Source organism: Prinia subflava, chromosome Z (genome assembly GCF_021018805.1).
Source record: "Prinia subflava isolate CZ2003 ecotype Zambia chromosome Z, Cam_Psub_1.2, whole genome shotgun sequence".
Taxonomy (NCBI): Eukaryota; Metazoa; Chordata; class Aves; order Passeriformes; family Cisticolidae; genus Prinia; species Prinia subflava.
In genome coordinates this window covers 46,205,100-46,224,446 of record NC_086283.1, presented here as the reverse complement: position 1 = coordinate 46,224,446, position 19,347 = coordinate 46,205,100, and the positions used below count along the sequence as shown (strand labels likewise).

The window sequence follows — 19,347 nt, the reverse complement described above, 5'->3', positions numbered from 1 at the left end:
GAGCCACTGCTTCTGCACAGACAATGGCTTCCCTGCAGACATCTGGGTCATAGTTGCAGGGACAAATCAGTAGTGTGAAAGGCAGTGTGAAACAGCAGACTGATGAGGGAAGGTGAGCACAGAGATTTTCTGCCTGTCCTCAGCTGTGCCATGAAGGACACAGTTTCTCTAATGATCCAGACACTGAGAGGCAAAATGGGAGAGGTCTGATTTAAGGTCTGAAAGTTGTAACCCTTCATTTAGGAAGAGCGGTGGCATTTAGGTCTTTCTGCATCAGTTTCATCTCTTACCTCTAAAGGGGTTAAAAGTAACCTGTCACATGCATACTGCAGATTGTCCAGAACACATCTGCTGGTCTCTAGAACCCTAGCATGCAGAGATGCTCCTGATTTCAGAGCCATAAATCTTAGATCTCTTTCATCTTAATGCCAAGCAGAACATTGTAGAAAATAGTTAAAAGCAGGTGTAATCAGAGGAAGACAGAAGCTAATGTAGTCCTCATTTTTCTTCTCCTAATTTCAAGAAAACTCTTTTGTTTTATGGTTTGAAATGGTTGTATGGTAGATGAAATTTGGAAATCAGACTTGCTTTTCTGTCCACAGCTCCAGCAGTCACACAGTGCTGGTTTCTTATCTGCAGGTTCATCTGTAAAATTTCTTCTCCATTTCTTCATAAAAGATTGTCTCCCTACCATTTCTTACCCCTGCACCAGGGGGGTAAGATCTAACACCCTTAGATGGCATGTCCATGTTTCTTTGATAAGAAGGACCTAAGAGGCCACAATGGAGAAGCTGTAAATGGTTATCTGAAGGATTAATATAGAGGCAGATGGTATTCAGTGTCAGTTAGGAGGACACTGACCCTGAAATGCAGTTGAAGTAGGTAAAAATAAGATACTTTGTTTTAGGAATACTTTGTCTTGGACATGATGTCTAATTTCACATTGTAAAACTGGGCGCATGTAACATAATCCAGTTCGTGTGTCAATAAAAAAAATTAAACCATCACATTTTCATTTGTTTCCCTCTGACAACGTTGAGGAATTAGTGTAGCATCCTATGGGATGTAAAAAGCACAAGTGTTCTGTGTGCTTTGATTACATGAATTCTCAGTAATGATGTAAACTCATAGCTTCAAATTTGTTAGAGACATAAATAATGCAAAAAATTAAAAAATATTAGATGTTTCTCCTAACAAAACATTGTAGGACATATGTTTTGATCCTTTACCTACAGCTGTTGAAGATGCTGCTCTCAAAGATTTGCTTTGTAGCTTATTGAAATGAACCTCTACATTGTGCTCAGCAGGAGATGGAAAACACAAAAGAGCACAGTTAATTGTTATAGAGAAGGCAGTCATACGCAGTAACCTGCCCCTAAAGTAATCAGCCCTCTCCATAAGAACAAAGTTCTTTATGGTGACTCTGTTCCTAGTTAACAAATGGGGAAATGGAGGAACAGAAACTGACTGCTAGATTTTGCCTATTACACTGGTGTAAAACTGATACCCATGTTACTGCAGCCCATAGCTGTCAGTGTACTCCCAGGGATGATGATTTTATGTTTTGAAACACAGTTATTTGAAAAGTTTTTACCTCAATACCAACTGTATTGGTGATGCTTTCCTTTAGACCCACTCTCTCTTTTTTCCTAGTGTGTGAGTTAGACCACTTTAAACGTTATTACTGTTTCATGGGAAAGGTGGTCCCACAGGCATAGCCAAGGCTTTCGCTTTGGCCAGTATTCTACCTTCTGTTCTCTGTCCCTTTCTAACACTGTGGGAAACATCCGCTGTGGAGCAATATTCAGCTGCTTTCCCATTATCATTCATTATTGTATATGCCCCTCACACGTTTGCTTATATTCTTCCTGCAGCCACTATATCCAGAGAGCTCGATCAGGCATTTCTGCCAGCTGTCAGTAAAGTCGGCAGAGATCCTGGTAACCAAAAAATTCACCTGGAGGGGAAAGGCAGCCGTGAAATAAGATGAGAGAAGTGAGCAGATCTTGGTGGAACAGGGACATGACGAGGGCAGCTGAGGATGTGCTGATTCAGCATTTCCTCCCTGTGGGCTGCGCAGGCTGGTTTCTTCTCTGCAGCTGGAGCTGTCCTTCAGGATCTCCAGGGTGCTGGAGGTGGAAAGGCAGTGAAACTGCAGCCTTTTTGCCCGTGTGATGAATCCTCTGCAGTATACAGCCAGCTAACTGCAGTGAAATTTATTCAGGAGCTGCAAATCAGCATAGCAACAGCCACAGTTGAGATTTATCAAACATTTTCTCCTTTGGGAATTTTTGTGATCACTTCTAAGGCAGACTCTGTAACCACCACTATCTGTAGCAGATCCTTGGTGTATTTAGACAAGGAGAAGTACCAGGAAATGCTTTTTTTCTGGTTTGTTACTAAGCCAGTCATGTTTGATTGAGTTGCAAGAAATGAAGAGCAAGCTTTTCCTGTCCGTAGTCTCTATGGTGTAGTTGCAGTTCAGATTAAAACCTTCTCAGTCCCCTCCTTACAATTTGCTTCTTGTTTCTTAGGTGATTCAAAAATGTCTTAATTTTTGAGAACTGATACTTGGAACCCTCATTAATGCTTTCTCATGTAATGTTGATCAAGTAGCCACATATTAAAGACTTTAAATCCATGTATTTTAAAGTTAACCACACAAATCCATACTGAAGTACTTAAACTGTCACTTGTGGACACATGTTTTGTGCATGTGTATCTAATGACTGTTAAGTACCTAGATATAGATTTATTTTTGTTTGTTTGTTTGTTTATTTATTTAAGGATTCCTTTGCCCTCCTGAAAGTTACATAGACATACAGAGCTGTGGTGCTAAATTATTTGACTCAAAAAATAGCAAAAGGTGACTTCATTAGTAAGTCTTGAAATGAGGATAAGAGGAACAACTTAAAACTGCATAATTACTTTTGACACTAAGGTGATTAAAAACTCACAAAGTCTTTAAGCCTGAGCCTTTACATTGCCACCCTAAGCCAAAGATACCTGACTTTAGGCAAGTTCAGAGAAGGTAAGAGACATGGGGCAGACTCTTCCTTACACATGATGAGTAACTAAATACCATATAATTGGTTATACAGTCTGACTAGAAGAGCCTTATTTCACACAGTGGGATGCACAGATATCTGGAATTAAATCAGTTAACCTAACTTTAGCATGTGATTTAGCAACTGATGGCTTACACCGTCTATTTGTCACTGCACAGATCAACTAAGATGCATCTCTTCTGAACATTTATGAAGATTCACTATGTGTATGCACATTGGGTAATTGTATGAACAGAACTGGCATAAAAGAGATGACAGAACTGAATTAACAAAGCCATTTTGCTTTTTCCAGAGCTACAACTTTCACACTTGGTGCCTCTAAACAAGCAGTTGTAAATGGATCCAGATATTCCATTCTGGTGGTCCAGGTTAATGTCTTTGGAAGTTCAGCCTCTAATTTAATACATTCTTTGTTTTAATGAGTAAAGCAACTTCATAGCCTCAGTTTAATTTTGTATGTGGTTTTGTGAATCATATTTACTTTCTTCAGCAATACAGAGATCTGGTTCTTCAGGTAAAACTCCCTGTTTTGTTTTATTTTTAGGAAAGGGAAAGGTGAAAAGAGGAAAGAAGGCAAAGTGAAAGAGAACTTCAGTGTAGTTTTCTACAGTGCAGTTACTAAAGCTTTTTCTTCCTCTGTTTTAAATAAGATCCAAGGTCCTGCATGCAGTCTTAATTCACATTCTGGATTCAGATACTGATGTCTAAGCAGTAATATATAAGTTAAAATCCTTACCATCAGTTTACTATAGCTTAAACACAGAGGTATTCCCTTGCAGCTACTTACAGCCTTTCTACAAAAATAATCCAGGGAGTGCATCACCTTCAGTTACAAAGTTGTACTGGCCCCACTGCAGCACCTGACAGAGGTTCTGCAGGTGATGATAGCCAACTTTTATTTCTATGGATACATAGAATTTTAGTTCAAGTATATTGAGACCACTAGGATTTGATCTTTCCAGCCAACCATCAAGTAGGCAAAGGTTATAACTTTGGATTGTTTTGGAGTATTCACATAAAGGGATTCTAATTTGGTAAAATTCAGAAATGTATGTATTAAGAGAACTAGATAAAGTATTACCTTCAGTTTTTGGTTTCATCTCTAAGCTTATTAGGCTTGTTTCTGAAATCTCCCTAGCTGAATTTGTTGCTAGGATTTTAGTTATGTCTTAACCTGATTTACCATATAATTTCAAAGAAACGCAGAACATTCCAAGAAGATTACTAGCACTGCTTAGGATACTGGTTTTTAGAAATTAACTAAACTAAATTAGGTTAGCTAGATTGACTTCAGTGGCTGCCTTTGGAATCTATTTCATTTTTCTGCAGTCCAGTCTAACAAAAAACCCTGCAGACCTTAAGTGTAAGATTAGAGAATCCTAGAAAAATGCTCCAAGAATACTTGTCTTCTGTAATTTACTTGAGGACTGACAAGTAGTGACTCACTGCCAGCTGTAAAGTTGCTGTGTCCAGATGCCACTTTTTAAAGCAGGCATAAGAGCGAGCAGCAGAAGTCCTGCGCTAGAAAGCATCTTGAGACAATTATGTAAATTCCTGTCTGGGCTCATATAATACGATCATTGGAGACTCCATATTGCATTCAGCACCACTCTGCCAAATAACAAACGTCACTAAATGCTATTATTCCCAGAAAAGCTGATGGATAGATAGATTGATAGATTGATTTTTATCAGCTTTTTGTTGTTATATTTGGAAAATATCAAACACAAAAGAGATGTGAACCCAAACTGCAGAAAGGGTGTTGAAATCCCATTATATTTTTACTTGCTTTTGTTTGACAGCTTGCTTTTCTCATATTAGGAGAAGAGAATGGGCAGTCCAGTTCACTGATTTTTTCTGGCTACTGAAACTTCAATTAGAGCAACTGCTTGAGCTCCAGACAGAGAACTGCATTCTGCTCTCTGTGATTCAAGTTACTAGCCATCTTTTGTTTACAGGGATGCTCTGTGTCAAATACCTAGAGCCTTTTGTAGATTCTGCTCCTCCTTTGACTGTCATGATGCCTTTTATGTCAAAGGAAAACACTGGGAGACTCACTAGGCACTTAGTGAGCCATCACCTCTTGCATGAATTACTCAGAAGCCTGGTTTTCAACACCGTATGTTCCCAAACAAGTCAAGGAAGTTGTCAGGCTCAATCACTGATGGACGTAGGTCACAGAGGAAGGGAAATGTGTGAAAAGAATACCAGAAACCATTTCTCCATAGCAGGTAGACTTTTTAAATGTATTCTTCCTGAAACAAAATGTTTTAAGACTTTTAGCTCATCTGAAGCAAGCTTGAGTACATGATTATTGATGGTAGCAGGAGAATGGAAAAATTCTTATGTCCTGGCATGGGATATGGGAGAACTAACAAATATTCCATTGAGTTCTCTAAAAAAAACTAGTGATCTGTCTAATGATTTATAATTCTATTAAAAACACAATAATGGATTGTGCCTCAAATACTTTTGAATAAGAAGGTATGCTAGAATGCATTTTTTTCACTTTGCAGAATCATAATGAATTCATGGTTTTAAAGAAATTAAAGCATGTAACTGCAAAAGATAATTTTTATTGCTAAAACCTTCAGAAAAAATTGTACTGTATAAGACATGGAACTTTCATCTCTTTGTGATCCTAAGGGAACTAACATGCAACAGTCGCCGTGTTTTTAGAACAAACCTATCTTTGCAGAAAAAGTGTCTTTTCTTTTAAATGTCATTGTTGAGTGTGTCCACAAATGCAGTATTCATTCCCTGTGCAAAAAACACCACCAACTGGACTAGTTTTTAAGTGTTGTCTCAAATTAAGATGGCATTAAATGCCTGAATACTCAGTATTTCTGCAAGGAAAAATTGATGCTTTAAGATGCTTTTCCATGCAGTGTATGATACCAAAACTAAATAGCAAAGATGTGTTCAAAACTTGCTGTGAACAATAGTAAAATAGTTTAATTTTCCATCCCAGTGTGATCAAAATGCCATCCAATACTGTAAATAGCAACACAACTGAATTTTTCACTGTCATATTTTAAGACACTATTGACAGGTGGGTTTTTTATTGTTACTCCAGGATACAACCCGGGAAATATATGTATTTAGTATCACCAGAATGTCAAACAATTGTTTACATGCCTGGTTTTCAAAATTGTCTGGAATATTTCTGCTAGAATATAACTTGACTGGCAAGTTCAACTCAGAAGCAATTGCATGGCTAATCATGTGTGGAAAAAGTAATTTTAAAAATCCATTTCATGGTGTATGCCACAATTTATATTGGCAAATAATTAAATTATTTCAAACTTCTGTTTTCTTAATGCATATGGAAAATATGTTTCATTATTCTTTCTCTTCTTGATATAATTATCTTTTACTAATTAAATTATATGGTGCAAATGATCAACTAGGTGTTTTTATGCATTCATTTAGCTTCATCCCATTCTTTTTCAAATAAATGAAAAGTGTTTCCTTCAACATGAAATTTTGAAAAGGCATAGTCTTCAGACCTTTGTCAGGTAGAAAGTACAATTTACTCAGTTTCATCAATTATACTTTCTCATATATTTCAATATTAAAAATAAAAAAATCGATTTCCTATCTTCAGAAAATCAAAGTTCCAAATAATATATATTTTTTAACTTCTAATCAAATTCCAATTCTGCACATTCACCCATCACAGACTTTACTTCTATAACAATAGCCACTGATCTTTAGGGCTCACCTACCCTAAACTGCTTTTTCTGGAGGACAATAAAGAGTTTTTCCAGCTTGTCCTTTTTGCTTTCTTGCAAATTTTGCTGCAAGATGGATTTTTTTTCCATGAAGGTCCCTCAAAGTACTCACATATTAATTGTAGATTTGCTTATTTGTGTGGGTTTGTGTATGAAATACCCATGCATATGTATAACATATAACCATATATATGTACACATTAGTCCAACATTTTCTAAGATGCATCTACCTTTAAAATGACATTTCAGAACATAGATTTTGTATTTTCTTTTTGTTTCCTTTTCTTTTTATTCCTTTCAAAGTTCTTTTTTGTGATAGTTTTCTTCAATAGAGCATAAAGCCCTTTTTGTATTATTTTCTCACACAAGGATAGATTTATTTTAGTGACAGGTAGTTCCTTTATTAGAACAAAGATGTTTTTGTTGTCTAATTATCTTTTCTTTGAGTTAATAGCTCAGAGCTGTAGCACTACATTTTTGACAAGGAGTTTGCTTCTCATTACTCTTGTATTTATCATGGAAAAAAAAAGGATATTTGCTCTGTCATCAGTGGTTGTCCATAGCTGCTTGTCTTCCACTTAACCTTGAAGGTTAATTAACCCAAAAGACATGTCCAAAAAATTACTGTTGATGTGTGTCCAAAAACTGGGTTTCACTGAATGGGAGAGATTGTTCTGTAGAACGGCTGTGATGTAATTTGTTTTCTGTGTATTACATGACACTGAAGAAGAGTCCTTGAGATGGAGAAAATAATTTAAGACGCATTCAGAGTCTCATTTTCGTTCATGGCAGAGCAGTGTGTGCCATATTGCTTGCCCTTAATCAGAGCTGCCAGTTTGAGCTAAATGATAATTTTAGGGAGCAGTTAAACTGAAACATATTTTTTCATTTCCTTGCCTAGTCATTTCCTGCAAAACCAAGGTTACTCCTTTTAGGCTTTTTGTGGAATAGCTGGTCAGTCCTGAGTTTCTTTGAGTTGCCCTTAGTCTTCTATCTTCACTTTCTCACACTGGTTGCTATACAGGGAGTTTGCCTCCCCGAGTAATTTGTATGAAGTGAACATGGTGATCTGCAGCCCAGCTGCTGTGCCAGGCCCTGAAATGACAATAGTTCCTGTCCAAGAAACTGTCAAGAGTAAAAGACGCTTGCACACTGCAGTGTGAATTAAGTCTGATTTACTTGATCAGTAGGACACCTTGAGTGGTTCAAAAATCTGTCACAATAGAATTCATATGATCAGACATGTGTGATGTTCTACTGCTGTTCTATTCCCTGTGTGCTCCATCTCACACTTCTTTTTGTTCTTTTTCCCATCCATGCAGTCCCCTAATGCTGGAGACAAGGATGACCAAACATTGACGGTAGGCATTACTATACATCTGAGCATTTGTTTCTCAGGAGGGTGGTGAGGCAAGCCTTACCAAGTTTGGCATGCATCAACGTTTTTCTAAATTGCTAGGATTCCTTTCTCCTCCTATACTGCTATAGAGTTTAAATAATTTATTTCCAAATATAAAGCAGTGAATTAATCTTTTTTATTGGTTTCTATAATTTATTATTTTGTATGTGTATGACACTGAAGATTAATCCATGTATTATTGCCAAATGTAATTTTCTTCACTGTTGGTTTTTCACTCTAATTTGATTTCAGGATCTTTCTAGTCAGTAGTCTGTTGGCTCTCACTGTCTTTTTTATTGAAACAAACAAACAGCCACAAAAAAGTCTTACTCTGTGAGATATATAAAGTGCATCAATTATTGTATTAGACAATTGCATGGGGAATAGAATCTCAAAGTATGTTTTATATTTCATTACCAGCATGCAAAAGATGCTTGTACATTAGATTCATTGCTATAGATGTCTGTATAGCCTTACCACACTCTCAACCTCTTTTTGCCATGAGACTTCAGTGGATTGAGCCAAAGTGAGGAGCATGTTTCTGATTGACTGCCATTAAAAAGAAATGCTGTCTGCCCTTTTTCTCCATAGTTTTGATCATACACATATTTGCAATGTACCAAAGTAATAAAAATGATAACTTACTTCAGGGATTCAAACAAAAGGTTCTACAAAACACAAATTATTAGTACATCCTGATGCAAGTATGAGGTTTTCATTTTCTTAACACTTTATGAGTTTTGACAAAGAAAGATTCTTTTTGCCCTGTTTTTTTCCTGCATGCTGGAAGACTAATGGCTTTTCTGACAATCCATCCCCTCCAGAGAAATTGTCTACACTTATGGCAATGGGTGATAAAGTCTGTACCTTAACATAATCTGCTGTGTGCAGTAGTTTAAAATGTTTCATTGTCCAGTGAGGTGTGACTCATTAATTCATACTGTTTCAGACATCTTTCCTCACAAACAACGAAAAAACCCCTAAATTCTTCACCGTATTTTTTACCCTAGACCAAGCCACGTCTCCAGCGGGGAGGAAGCTCTGCGTCTCTCCACAACAGCCTAATGAGGAACAGCATCTTCCAGCTCATGATTCACACACTTGACCCACTTGCTGAAGGTATGCCTATTAATTTTTTTCTTTCTTTCCTGATGCAAAAGCAAACAAATGCTTTATTTTTCCTTTCTTTCCATGAAACTATTTTTGGCATTTCTCCTGCTTTCAACAGTCTTTTCTCAATGTGTCTGGATTTTCTGAGACAGTTCTGCACTTTTATGGTGTGATATGCATACTCCCACCAAGACTTTCAACTTAGGAAATGTGTTCATTGCAGTGAAACTAAAACTGGTCATTTGGTTGATGCATAACTACTGATTCTCTTCTCTTCTGGCTTCAGCAGCAATGTAGAGGTTACACAAATGGTATCGTCCTGTAGTTTCATAAAGATTTTTTTATTTTGTTTTCCTCCTCCCTGGCTTTGATTTTATTTTTAAAAAGATATCAAAATGGTATCATTTGTCATGTACACTGTAGAAAAAAATAAGATTTTGTTGATTTGACTTCAGGTTGTTTAATGCTGACATGAATAAAAATGCAGCCAACATATCTCTGTGTTACATGCATGTAAAGGGTTTACTTGCTTTATCCAAGTGTGGTGTGATATATTATTTCTTTGACAAATTAGCAAGAAGACCACTGCTTTGATCTGAGAAGCTGACAGGAAAACCATATTGGCTTTGTAATTGTGGGGTAATCTGACTTTCAGATTCTAGTAGAAGAACCAAAAAATTTCAAGGTCATGTGTTATTTGGTGTCTGTGTGTCTGTAGGACTTCGCTGCAGTAATAGATGTCTTGAGAAATAGCACTTGTGAAGGAATAGGGAAGAACTCAAGACACCTAAAATATTACTGACAAAACTTTCAAACTTCAGTGACCAAAAACTATATATAGCACTTCACATAAGCATACATGACAGATTGAAGACCAGACTACAAGAAAACTAGAATTGTTGACTGGAGCTCGATTTGAACCTTATGTAAATTGAGAATAAGATATCACTCTGGTACTTTTCCATTGCTCAAGCTTACTTCCCTTGTTTCCCATACATAGCTTGCTCAGTGTTCAGACCTGTCTACGTTTCTGCTATAGTAAGCTTACACTGTGTAGAGTGATCCAGAGGGTTCTCCCTTCTCAACAGTGAAGGACAAAAGGGATTTGACATCTGAAATTCATCTTGGGAGAGACAAAAGCCCTACACTTCTGAAAATTAGGTATACTTATAATTAAGTTTGTCAGGTAATTCAATCCTGGTTTTCATTATGTCAGTAAAACGGTGAGATCAGTGTGGATTGATGGAGATGTTCACAATGCATAAATCTTACTTAAATTAATACAGCACCATTTTCTTCAGGGTTTCTTCTCACATTATAGTTCACTGTTTACAGATTTTCTTTCTTTCCAATGTCTTACATTTGTCCTGGAAGTAATGCTCTTTAAAAAAAACGGGAATAGAAATATGTTGTGGCCTTCAAATAAGTGCAAGGCAGTAACCATTTCATTATCTGGACATTTAATTAAAACTAACACACTGAATTAAATTTACAAAGGGGAAAAAGAATCTACCTCCATATTCAGTAAACACTGTATTTTAATGCAAAATTTTAATGAAGAAATGGCCAAAAACCTGCTAGAAAATAGCCTATGTATGTGCAGGTATTTAAGCTGGTGTATATAAAGAAGCCAGTATTTCAAGCTTTTGATGACTTTACAGAATTCAAGTTTTAGTTTGTGAGAGCATGAAAGTGCAATTCATTCAATAATTTGTTTTTGCATATGGAACTATGGTTTTAGCTTTTTATAAACAGACTTATGACTGTAGGAAAAATCTGAGAAAAATGCATCCATGTTTCTGTCACACATTTTTAACTTTTTCTGAGGCACCACCTCATTTGTACGGAGACCTGGCTTTCAAAATCTTCTGCACTGCAGGCAGTTTAGAAGGCAAACATGAGGAATATTGCATGTCTCCAATGAACAACTGAACAACACCTGTGTTGTTTTCTGACATTTTAAGCTTCTAGGTGTCCATGTTAATTACTTGTATTCAGCTTATTCTGCAAACTTCCATGAAAGAAAAGGTGTTTTTATTTGATGCAAATGCTGTGCCTAGTCAAAGCAGGTAATACTAGTTAATGAATTTGGATGTTGTTGTATTTCAATCCTACATTCACTTAAAATGTATGTGTGAAAATGGATGTGGGTACCTACTGTATACAGTACTAATCATCTACTTGGATCTGGATGAGTCTTTAACCACCAAATTCTCCCCATGTTTTTGTGCTTTAATCTGTGCATAATGACTTTGAAGAACCAAATTGGTGCATCATCTTTATATTAAGAGTCTTTTGCCTGCTAAATAATTTTTTAAGCTGATAGCATTTAATTATTACAAATTGAAAGAAACAGAATTTATTACAAGTGTCTGAGAAATGCAATCCTTTGCTCTGTATCTGGGGAGATGTAGAAATGTAAAGGATTACCTGGTGCCTTCTCTGGCCCATGTGGTGCTCTCCAATTTACATGTCCTTTCCTCTACCGAGAAAACTCCACAGTTTTGAGTTTTGGGTAAGCAAAGAAAATTAGCTCTGTGATCTCATGTAATGATGATGATGGACCTGCTGCATGACCTGTGAGGCTAAAGAGCTTCTTCCAAATCATTTGATGCAGGTATGGATCATACTTAAAGGAATAGCAGAAAGATGTTATAAAAATTTTTCAGTCTTATTTTAGTCAGCTTAAATTTCCTCAGTGTTTCTGCAAGATGATGATTTAAATCAATAGGTAAAAAACATTGCATCCTTTGCTGAATTTGTTGGATTTGTAGAAAAATGAAAGCATTCAAAAATGCCACCCTCAAAAAAAAAAGTTTGAAAGTCTATCAAAGCTAACATATACATGTTTATACTCTGGTACCCCCCACATTTGGGCATACTCCTGACATCCTCCTCTTCCTTGCTGCATTTCCTGTTTCCACATTTCTCTAGCATTTACTTCTTTGCCTTTCTCATACTGGATCTCACTCACCTACACCCACCTTCTTTCAGTCTCCTCTGCTAAGGTGGCTTCTCCAGCACCTGCTGTCTTTCTGGACTGCTGGATCCATTGGTCAGATCTCTTCCTGATCAGATACTGCAGCTGTCACAGCCAAGTGAACGGTATTTTGGAAAAGCTTGGGTGAAATTGGGAGATCTGTTCTCGATTCTTGAGGGCTTCTAGGTCAAATATTGCCTTTGGAAATTATATTTCCAATTTTTGCTCTGCTGCTGAGAGATCAGCTTTTCTTTCTCTTTAAGTCAGTAATAAAGTTCACTGTTACATTCCCTTGAATAATTGGGCATCAGAAATGGGGAAATGGGGGCATCAGAAGGCACATTGCACTGTCACTTGGAGTTGTGGGGATTTTGCAGAGGAGACGAAGAAGAAGTCCCATCTGCATCCTCTTGGTAGCAGGAGCAGTACAGAATGTATAAACAGGCCATGTGACTATTAAAGATCAGCTTGACCTACACACCATTATTACTGCATTAACATTCAGTGTATTTATAGAAAACCAGCTCATCAAATTTACTTCTGAATAATTCATTTGTGAAGTCAGAACCAACCTCTACCGCAATTGAAAGCATCTTAAAATGCACTTGATTGCAAGTAGGATAACATGAAATGAGAGAGTAAGATTTACTTTCCACAAAATGTGGATTAACAAAGCAGTCCCAATATACTGTTACACACTTGTGAAACTGTCCTTCCTTTTCCCTTTTCACATAAATGTGGTTTTGGATGGCTTGTGGCTGTCTTGGAAAAGCCAGCTTGCAAACTCTCCAGAATCAGTAGGCTTGCAAGGTGTTCAGCCCACCTCTGACAGATGAGTAATATCTGAGATCAGTGGGAGCTGCTTGATATTTGGCTCTTTGTATTCAGGCAGGTGTGCAGTCATGCTGTGGATTTAACAGTCTAGACAAGGAAGGCTTCTCCCCTTCAAAATCTTAGTCTCAGCATAAAGCTTCTAAGAAGATAAGAGTTCAGCCACTCTAGCAGGTGAATGTGTAGGATGTTTGTTAATGGGATGTGAATTTTACATTACAGCTGAGACATCACCGTTCACTAAAAATATCTATATGACTTTAAGTTTTTGTTTGCTTTTATCTTACTACAGAAATAATGACCTTGGTAGAGATCATTTCCTGAGGATTAAGATTAATGACTGCCTGTGTTTCAGGCTATCATCAATTCTCAGCCAGTCATTAATCCCCAGGAAATCCTATGCCATATTTGCTTCTGCTTAAGTCTGGCAATCCAGCTGGTCTGTTCATAACATTACCCATATGAATAAGGATGGTATCATTTGACCTGCTGTGTTGGCCAGGCCCCAATCCAAAATCCAAGCAACCTGAACATAAATCATGGCAATAATGATCTTTTGTAGCTGTTTTCTTCTGAGTCCCGTACTTCAGATACCTTTGTCCTACTTTTGAAAGGGATATTCCTAGGTTATAAAAGTGTAGGTTTTACAAAGATCTCTACATTTTTTAATAGATGACAGCTGTTGTTGTGCCGTGGGAGCAGGGCAAGAATAAGATAGTAAGTATTTTTTATGAAAGTGTGCCATGAATAGTAATCCTACCTTCTTCCTATAAGCTATAGGTTGCTTTAAAGATGATTCCTTCAGGAGTATGGAGGTAGCATTTTCTCTCTGGAGGTACTCTGTTGAACAGGAAAGATATCAGCACTGAAGTGAGGATTTAGAGCACCAGTGCAATCTGAGGCTACATTGTTTTTCTTGCACGGCTTTATCAAGGTTCAGAAAGAATGAGATCTTTTCATTATCATATCACCCCTTTTCTGCCTGTTGATAAGATGCCACAGGCCAGGAAAACATCTCCCACAAGAGAGGATTTAGTTAGTTGCTGACTTTCTTGCTTCTGTGTGACAAGGCTATAACTCATATGCAAATGCTATCTCTGCATGAAAATGAGTGTGATATAAATCTCTGTCATGGCTTAGTCCTTAGTGAGAAGTAGGTATCTTTGGCAATTTCCTCCTATTCCCATCTTGAGTCCTATTTCCAAAATGGAAAACTACAGGATGTACTTTTGCAGAAAATGAATTGTTTATCTCATATGCTATACCTTTTTTTTTTTTTTTTTTTTTTTTTTTAAGATATAAATATGGTGCATGTTATTGGTGAGAGAAGTAACCTTCTGTTACATAAAGCTGAGATAAGAATTCTGTCACTTCCTTCACTGAATGCAGAAGAATACAGTACTGTCACTGTTCTGACAAAAAAAAATGAAACCTGCATTCATACTTCTCAGGAAAATAAAGAAGAATGCTCAAAGTTTTTGACATAGTAGTGAATTATTTGTAATGGCTTGGTAGATGCTGTTGCGTTCCTACATACTGGTCTTAGTTTTCCAATGTTTCCGTTCACTGCAAACTGTTCTGCTTCATTTGCTGCTGCTAGTTGAGTACTTTCCTTAGATGTCGTGGAAACTGTCACCTCACCCCAGAGACATCTGGCAGAGGTTGGGTAAACTTTGCCTGCATGGTTACTCAGCAGCCTCTCAGCTTTTGTCTCATTTTTCAAAGAACTTGTGTTCCTACTCTTCCCATGGCCTAGGTGAGCTGCACCATCATGTCTGTGCACACTGTCATCAGTGCCACTGGAAACCTTGTTTGCCTGAAGCTGTTTATTTGCTATATCCTCAGAGAAGTAAGGCCAGGCAGCTCATCTTACACCAACTCATGGGTAATGCTCAGCTCCTGCATGGCTGAAGGAACCTGGGCATTTCCACTTTCCTCATCTCCAGAACATGGATCTCAGAAGTATTTTTCAACTTTAACCATTCACTGATTCTGTGATGCTGCAGGACTTGAGTGCCCTTCACAGAATCAGAGAATCACAGAATGAACTAGGTTGGAAAAGACATTTGAGATCATAAAGTCCAAATTATGACCTAACACCTCTTCGTCAACTAAACCATAGTACTGAATGGCACATCCAGTCTTTTTTTTTAAATACCTCCATGGACAGCGACTCCACCACCTCCCTGGGCAGATGATTACAGTGCCCAGTCACTCTTTCAGTGAAGAATTTTTTCCTGATGTCTAACCTAAACTTCTCCTGGTTCAGCTTAAGACTGTGCCCTCTCATTCTGTCAGTAGTTGCCTGGGAGAAGAGGCAACTGCCCCCTGGCTACAGCCACCTTTCAGGAAGTTGTAGAGTGATGAGGTCACCTCTGAGTCTCCTTTTCTCCAGGCTAAACACCCCCAGCTCCCTCAGTTGTTCCTCACAGGGTTTGTGTTCCCAGCCCTTCTCCAGCCTCATTGCTTCCTCTGGATGTGCTCAAGCGTCTCAAGGTCCTTCCCAAACTGAGGGGCCAGAACTGGGCACAGCACTCGAGGTGTGGCCTCACCATTTCCTAGCACCATGCCAGAGAGGAAAGAAATATATCTTCAGAACTATATAAGCACAAAAGTGTTTCACTTAACATGAGGAAATATGCAAAACTAGACAAAATTAATAGAAGTAATTTTGTATGTTATTAACTCTCTGTTTTAAATCCTTCATCCTTCTTGAGCATCCTTTAGGCATAACCATAGGCCTGCAAAGAAGCTGAGCATCCTTCTTGCACCCTTGTTCTTTCCCAGCTTGGCTTTGGTTCCTCTTCTGTCCCAGCAAGGAAAAACAGTCCTCTGAGTACAGTGCTCAGACCATTTTGGCTCTCCTCTCAGCTGCAGACTGAAATGTTTGCAAAGGATTTCTGCCAGAGAAGATGGGGCTCCCTGATGGGCTCACATGCATATTGATATCTGTTAATTATAATACAGTGTCTTCTCTTTAACTCCTTCTCATTGTATTTCATTCTGATACAATTGTGGGAAACCAGTGAAAAGGATGATTAGGCTAACCTTCAAACTATAGTGTCATGTCAGGCAGATACTCATACTCTTTTTATGCATCTAGCTTTCACAAAATTGGTGTGGCTTTTCTCATGTAAGGGACTTCTTGCATTACAAGAAGCAGGATCAGCTTCAACAGGTTGACTATGACAGCTTCCACTCATGATTTGAAAATGTTCACACATGGAGACTTCACAGTCTTTTTGGGAGACCCATTTCAGTGTTTGCCCATGATCCCAATACGTGTCTGGAAGGAATTTTTTGGTTTCTAGTTTGTGTCCATTGATTCTTCTTGTCAGTGAGCACTTCTGAGAGAAGTGTTGCTCCCTTTTGTTCTTTCTGTCCCATCAGCTGCTTATACACGGGGATAAGATCTCCCTCAACCTTCTTCCCTCTTGGCTGAACAGTCCTAGCTCTCTCAGCCTCTCCTCTTATGAGAGGTGCTGCAGTCCCCTCATGATCTTTGTGGCCCAATGCTGGACTTGTTCTGGTATGTCTACAGCTGCCCCATACTGGTGGGCCTGGGACTAGTCCCAACACCCACTATGTCTCATGAGCACTGGTGGAAGGAAAGTGTCACCTCCTTGGCCTGGTGGCAGTGCTCTTCCTAGTGCAGCACAACAGGGTGCTGTTGGTCACATTTGCTGCAGTGGCACTTTTCCGGCTTTCAGTAGTGTGACCCTCCACACAGCTGGTAGCAAGAAGAAAGCTTTTCCTGGGGACATTTTCAAACAGCTAAATGAGACAGGTGAAGCAATGAGGCACATCATCCTCCAGCAAGGTCTTCTTTCACTTTTGGCTATGTTTCAATTACAGTAGAGATCACCAAAACTGTGTTCCTAATTTAGATGCCTGAGGTTCCATGATAATGTAGATGAATATTTTAAAAGTATCTCCAACAACAAGTATGGCCCCACAATGCCAAAATTCAGCTGAATTTTTATATGTCAAAGAAATAGATATTCAAAGTCTGAATTATTTTACTGAGTGAATCTATTTAGTTTACATACAGGGACCATTTCATTCTTGTCATATTTTACGGACATAGGTCTTGCTTTTTCTAGATAACAGAGGTTGTACTTCCATGACTGTAGGGTGAGTGGGCTTGCAACTTCTATCCTACCCACAGATGTTAAAAATTGACTGTGTTTTTCTTATACTTCACTTCATGAGCAACGAAGATTGCAGATTTCTCTCAGAAAGGGTAGTTCAGTGGAAAAAGTCTTTGTTGTAATGCTCTCCAATTCGGTAGCAATATGTACTAGATCTGCTTATCTTCAGAGGTTCAGAAATAGAGATAGAAGGCACAACTCGTGCTAGTTTCATTCTGCTAATTTCTGGTTACATAAAATTGAAGCATAGGTCTGCTTTAAAACCAGTATTGATCTTTGTAGTGGAAAAAATAGTGAAAGTTTTCTGATGCCCTTTTTAATTTAGTTCTGAATTTGAAATATAATCCTTGTGTTTGTTTTTTTGTCAGTTTTCACAGCAATTTATTTCTGCACATCCTGTTTTGTTGTTTTAACTATAATCTACTCAAGTTGTACACTGCAGGCAGAATTCTTGTTTCTCTTCTCCATAATATTTTACAGTGATGCCCTGTTCTTCAAGACAGCATGTTCTTGGGATTCCCTACAGAGAATACGTGGAAGGCATGAATATTTAAATACAGCCATGATCCCAGGACAGGGTACAGCTGTTCTAACTATGTATTTACATGCTTAATGGCTTTAGCTTCATTTTAAGTTTCTTCCTAACTGAGTATTTCTTCATTAAAAACATGAACAACAAAGAACATAAATCATGCATAAACCTCAACAGGTCAGGGAATAGTAATGTCTGTGAGGGGCTTTCCACTGAAGCTGAAAGTGGGAGGTTTCCTTAGTGCATTTTGCACATGACAACCTCATCGTCCACAGGTTGTTTGGATTTTATGACTGGCTAGTGAAAGAAAGGCATGCTGTCCTTCTGTTATTCTCCTTGGATATGCTGGAAAGCAGAACAGCTGAAATTTATTCAGATGGAGTTATAGGTTTCCAGACCCTACAGTTCCTGGCCCAACAGACACTCAAGGAAAACCTGATCCCACTAGAATCAGTTGTTGAACTCCCAATATCATCAGCATAATGAGATTTTCACTTCTACACCTTGGAATTCCTATTTTAATGAGTATTTGAAAATTGTTTAAATATAAATACTGTCTTTAAAGTCAGCAGGAATTGTGTTTGATCCAGGCCAAATAAATTCTGTTGTATTGGTTGTCTTTTGGTGTTACTGCATTACAGAGAATGTTTGGCCCATGTCCTCAAGAGTTGATGGCAGATGGAACAAAGGTATCTTATGAGGGAAGAAGAAATAAAACTCTCAGGAACAAGCAATTTCAGGCTTTTCTTTAATTTAAGAAAAATAAAATCACCTAAAAATATCAAAATCTGGGTCTGACATGCAATAGTAATTTAATTTACTTTCTGCTCCATGGCATTTGCCACTGGTCCTTAAAATATTATATAAAATAATATAAATGTCATATCCCCTTAAAAATATTTGCTCTTCAGCCCATATCAATTAAAACCCTGACAAATTTCCTTTTGTCACCACAAGAAGATTTGTTAGATGGTATGGACTGAAAACAGTGGATTTTCACTCTTCATTTTAAATGTTGCACTAAGAGCAAAGTAATAGGTAGATCTAGCTTTTGGATGTTGTCACTATCTTAAGCTGCCCTGAATTATACTGATATGATTGTAAAAAATTTTAATTATATTACCACTCACACTCCAGCTTAATAAATAAATAAACAAACCAGTTATATAAAAGCAGACAACTGTAATAAAATTATTTTCAAGGCAAAACTAACTGAAATAAAAAAAAAAAAACAGGACAAGAACACATGAGGAGAGAGAACAGGAATAGAAGGCTTGCAGTTTAAAGACAAGATGAAGGTGACCACATGTGTTATTAGAGTTCAGATGGACAAAGTAATAAATGGTTTAGTTACTCCCTATGTGTTGCCCAATAGCCAAGTACCTGAAAGACTTCATTTATATTATTTTCTATATTTGTTTAGGAGTGTTAATAAAGCAGTATTGGTAGTAGTATAAGCAAATAACATGTAATTCTGAAATTCAGTGCAGTTTTAAACTGTATTACTTATATCCAAAAGGGATCTTTTTGTATTTTCTACGG

The 19,347-nt window shown here is 37.7% G+C and overlaps 1 protein-coding gene across 7 annotated transcripts in view; it reads left to right on the top strand.

Annotated features, from left to right (window-relative positions):
* The window catches only part of SLC24A2 (solute carrier family 24 member 2), a 114,834-nt gene that overhangs the window by 48,224 nt on the left and 47,263 nt on the right, over window positions 1–19,347 (top strand). For 5 of the 7 annotated variants that reach the window (XM_063421523.1, XM_063421522.1, XM_063421524.1 and 2 more), the window contains exons 3-4: window positions 8,125–8,163; window positions 9,212–9,320. In XM_063421523.1, coding sequence (XP_063277593.1) covers window positions 8,125–8,163; window positions 9,212–9,320 — 148 coding nt within the window. The remainder of the gene's footprint in view (window positions 1–8,124; window positions 8,164–9,211; window positions 9,321–19,347) is intronic. The other 2 variants (XM_063421526.1, XM_063421528.1) reach the window with 1 other exon arrangement.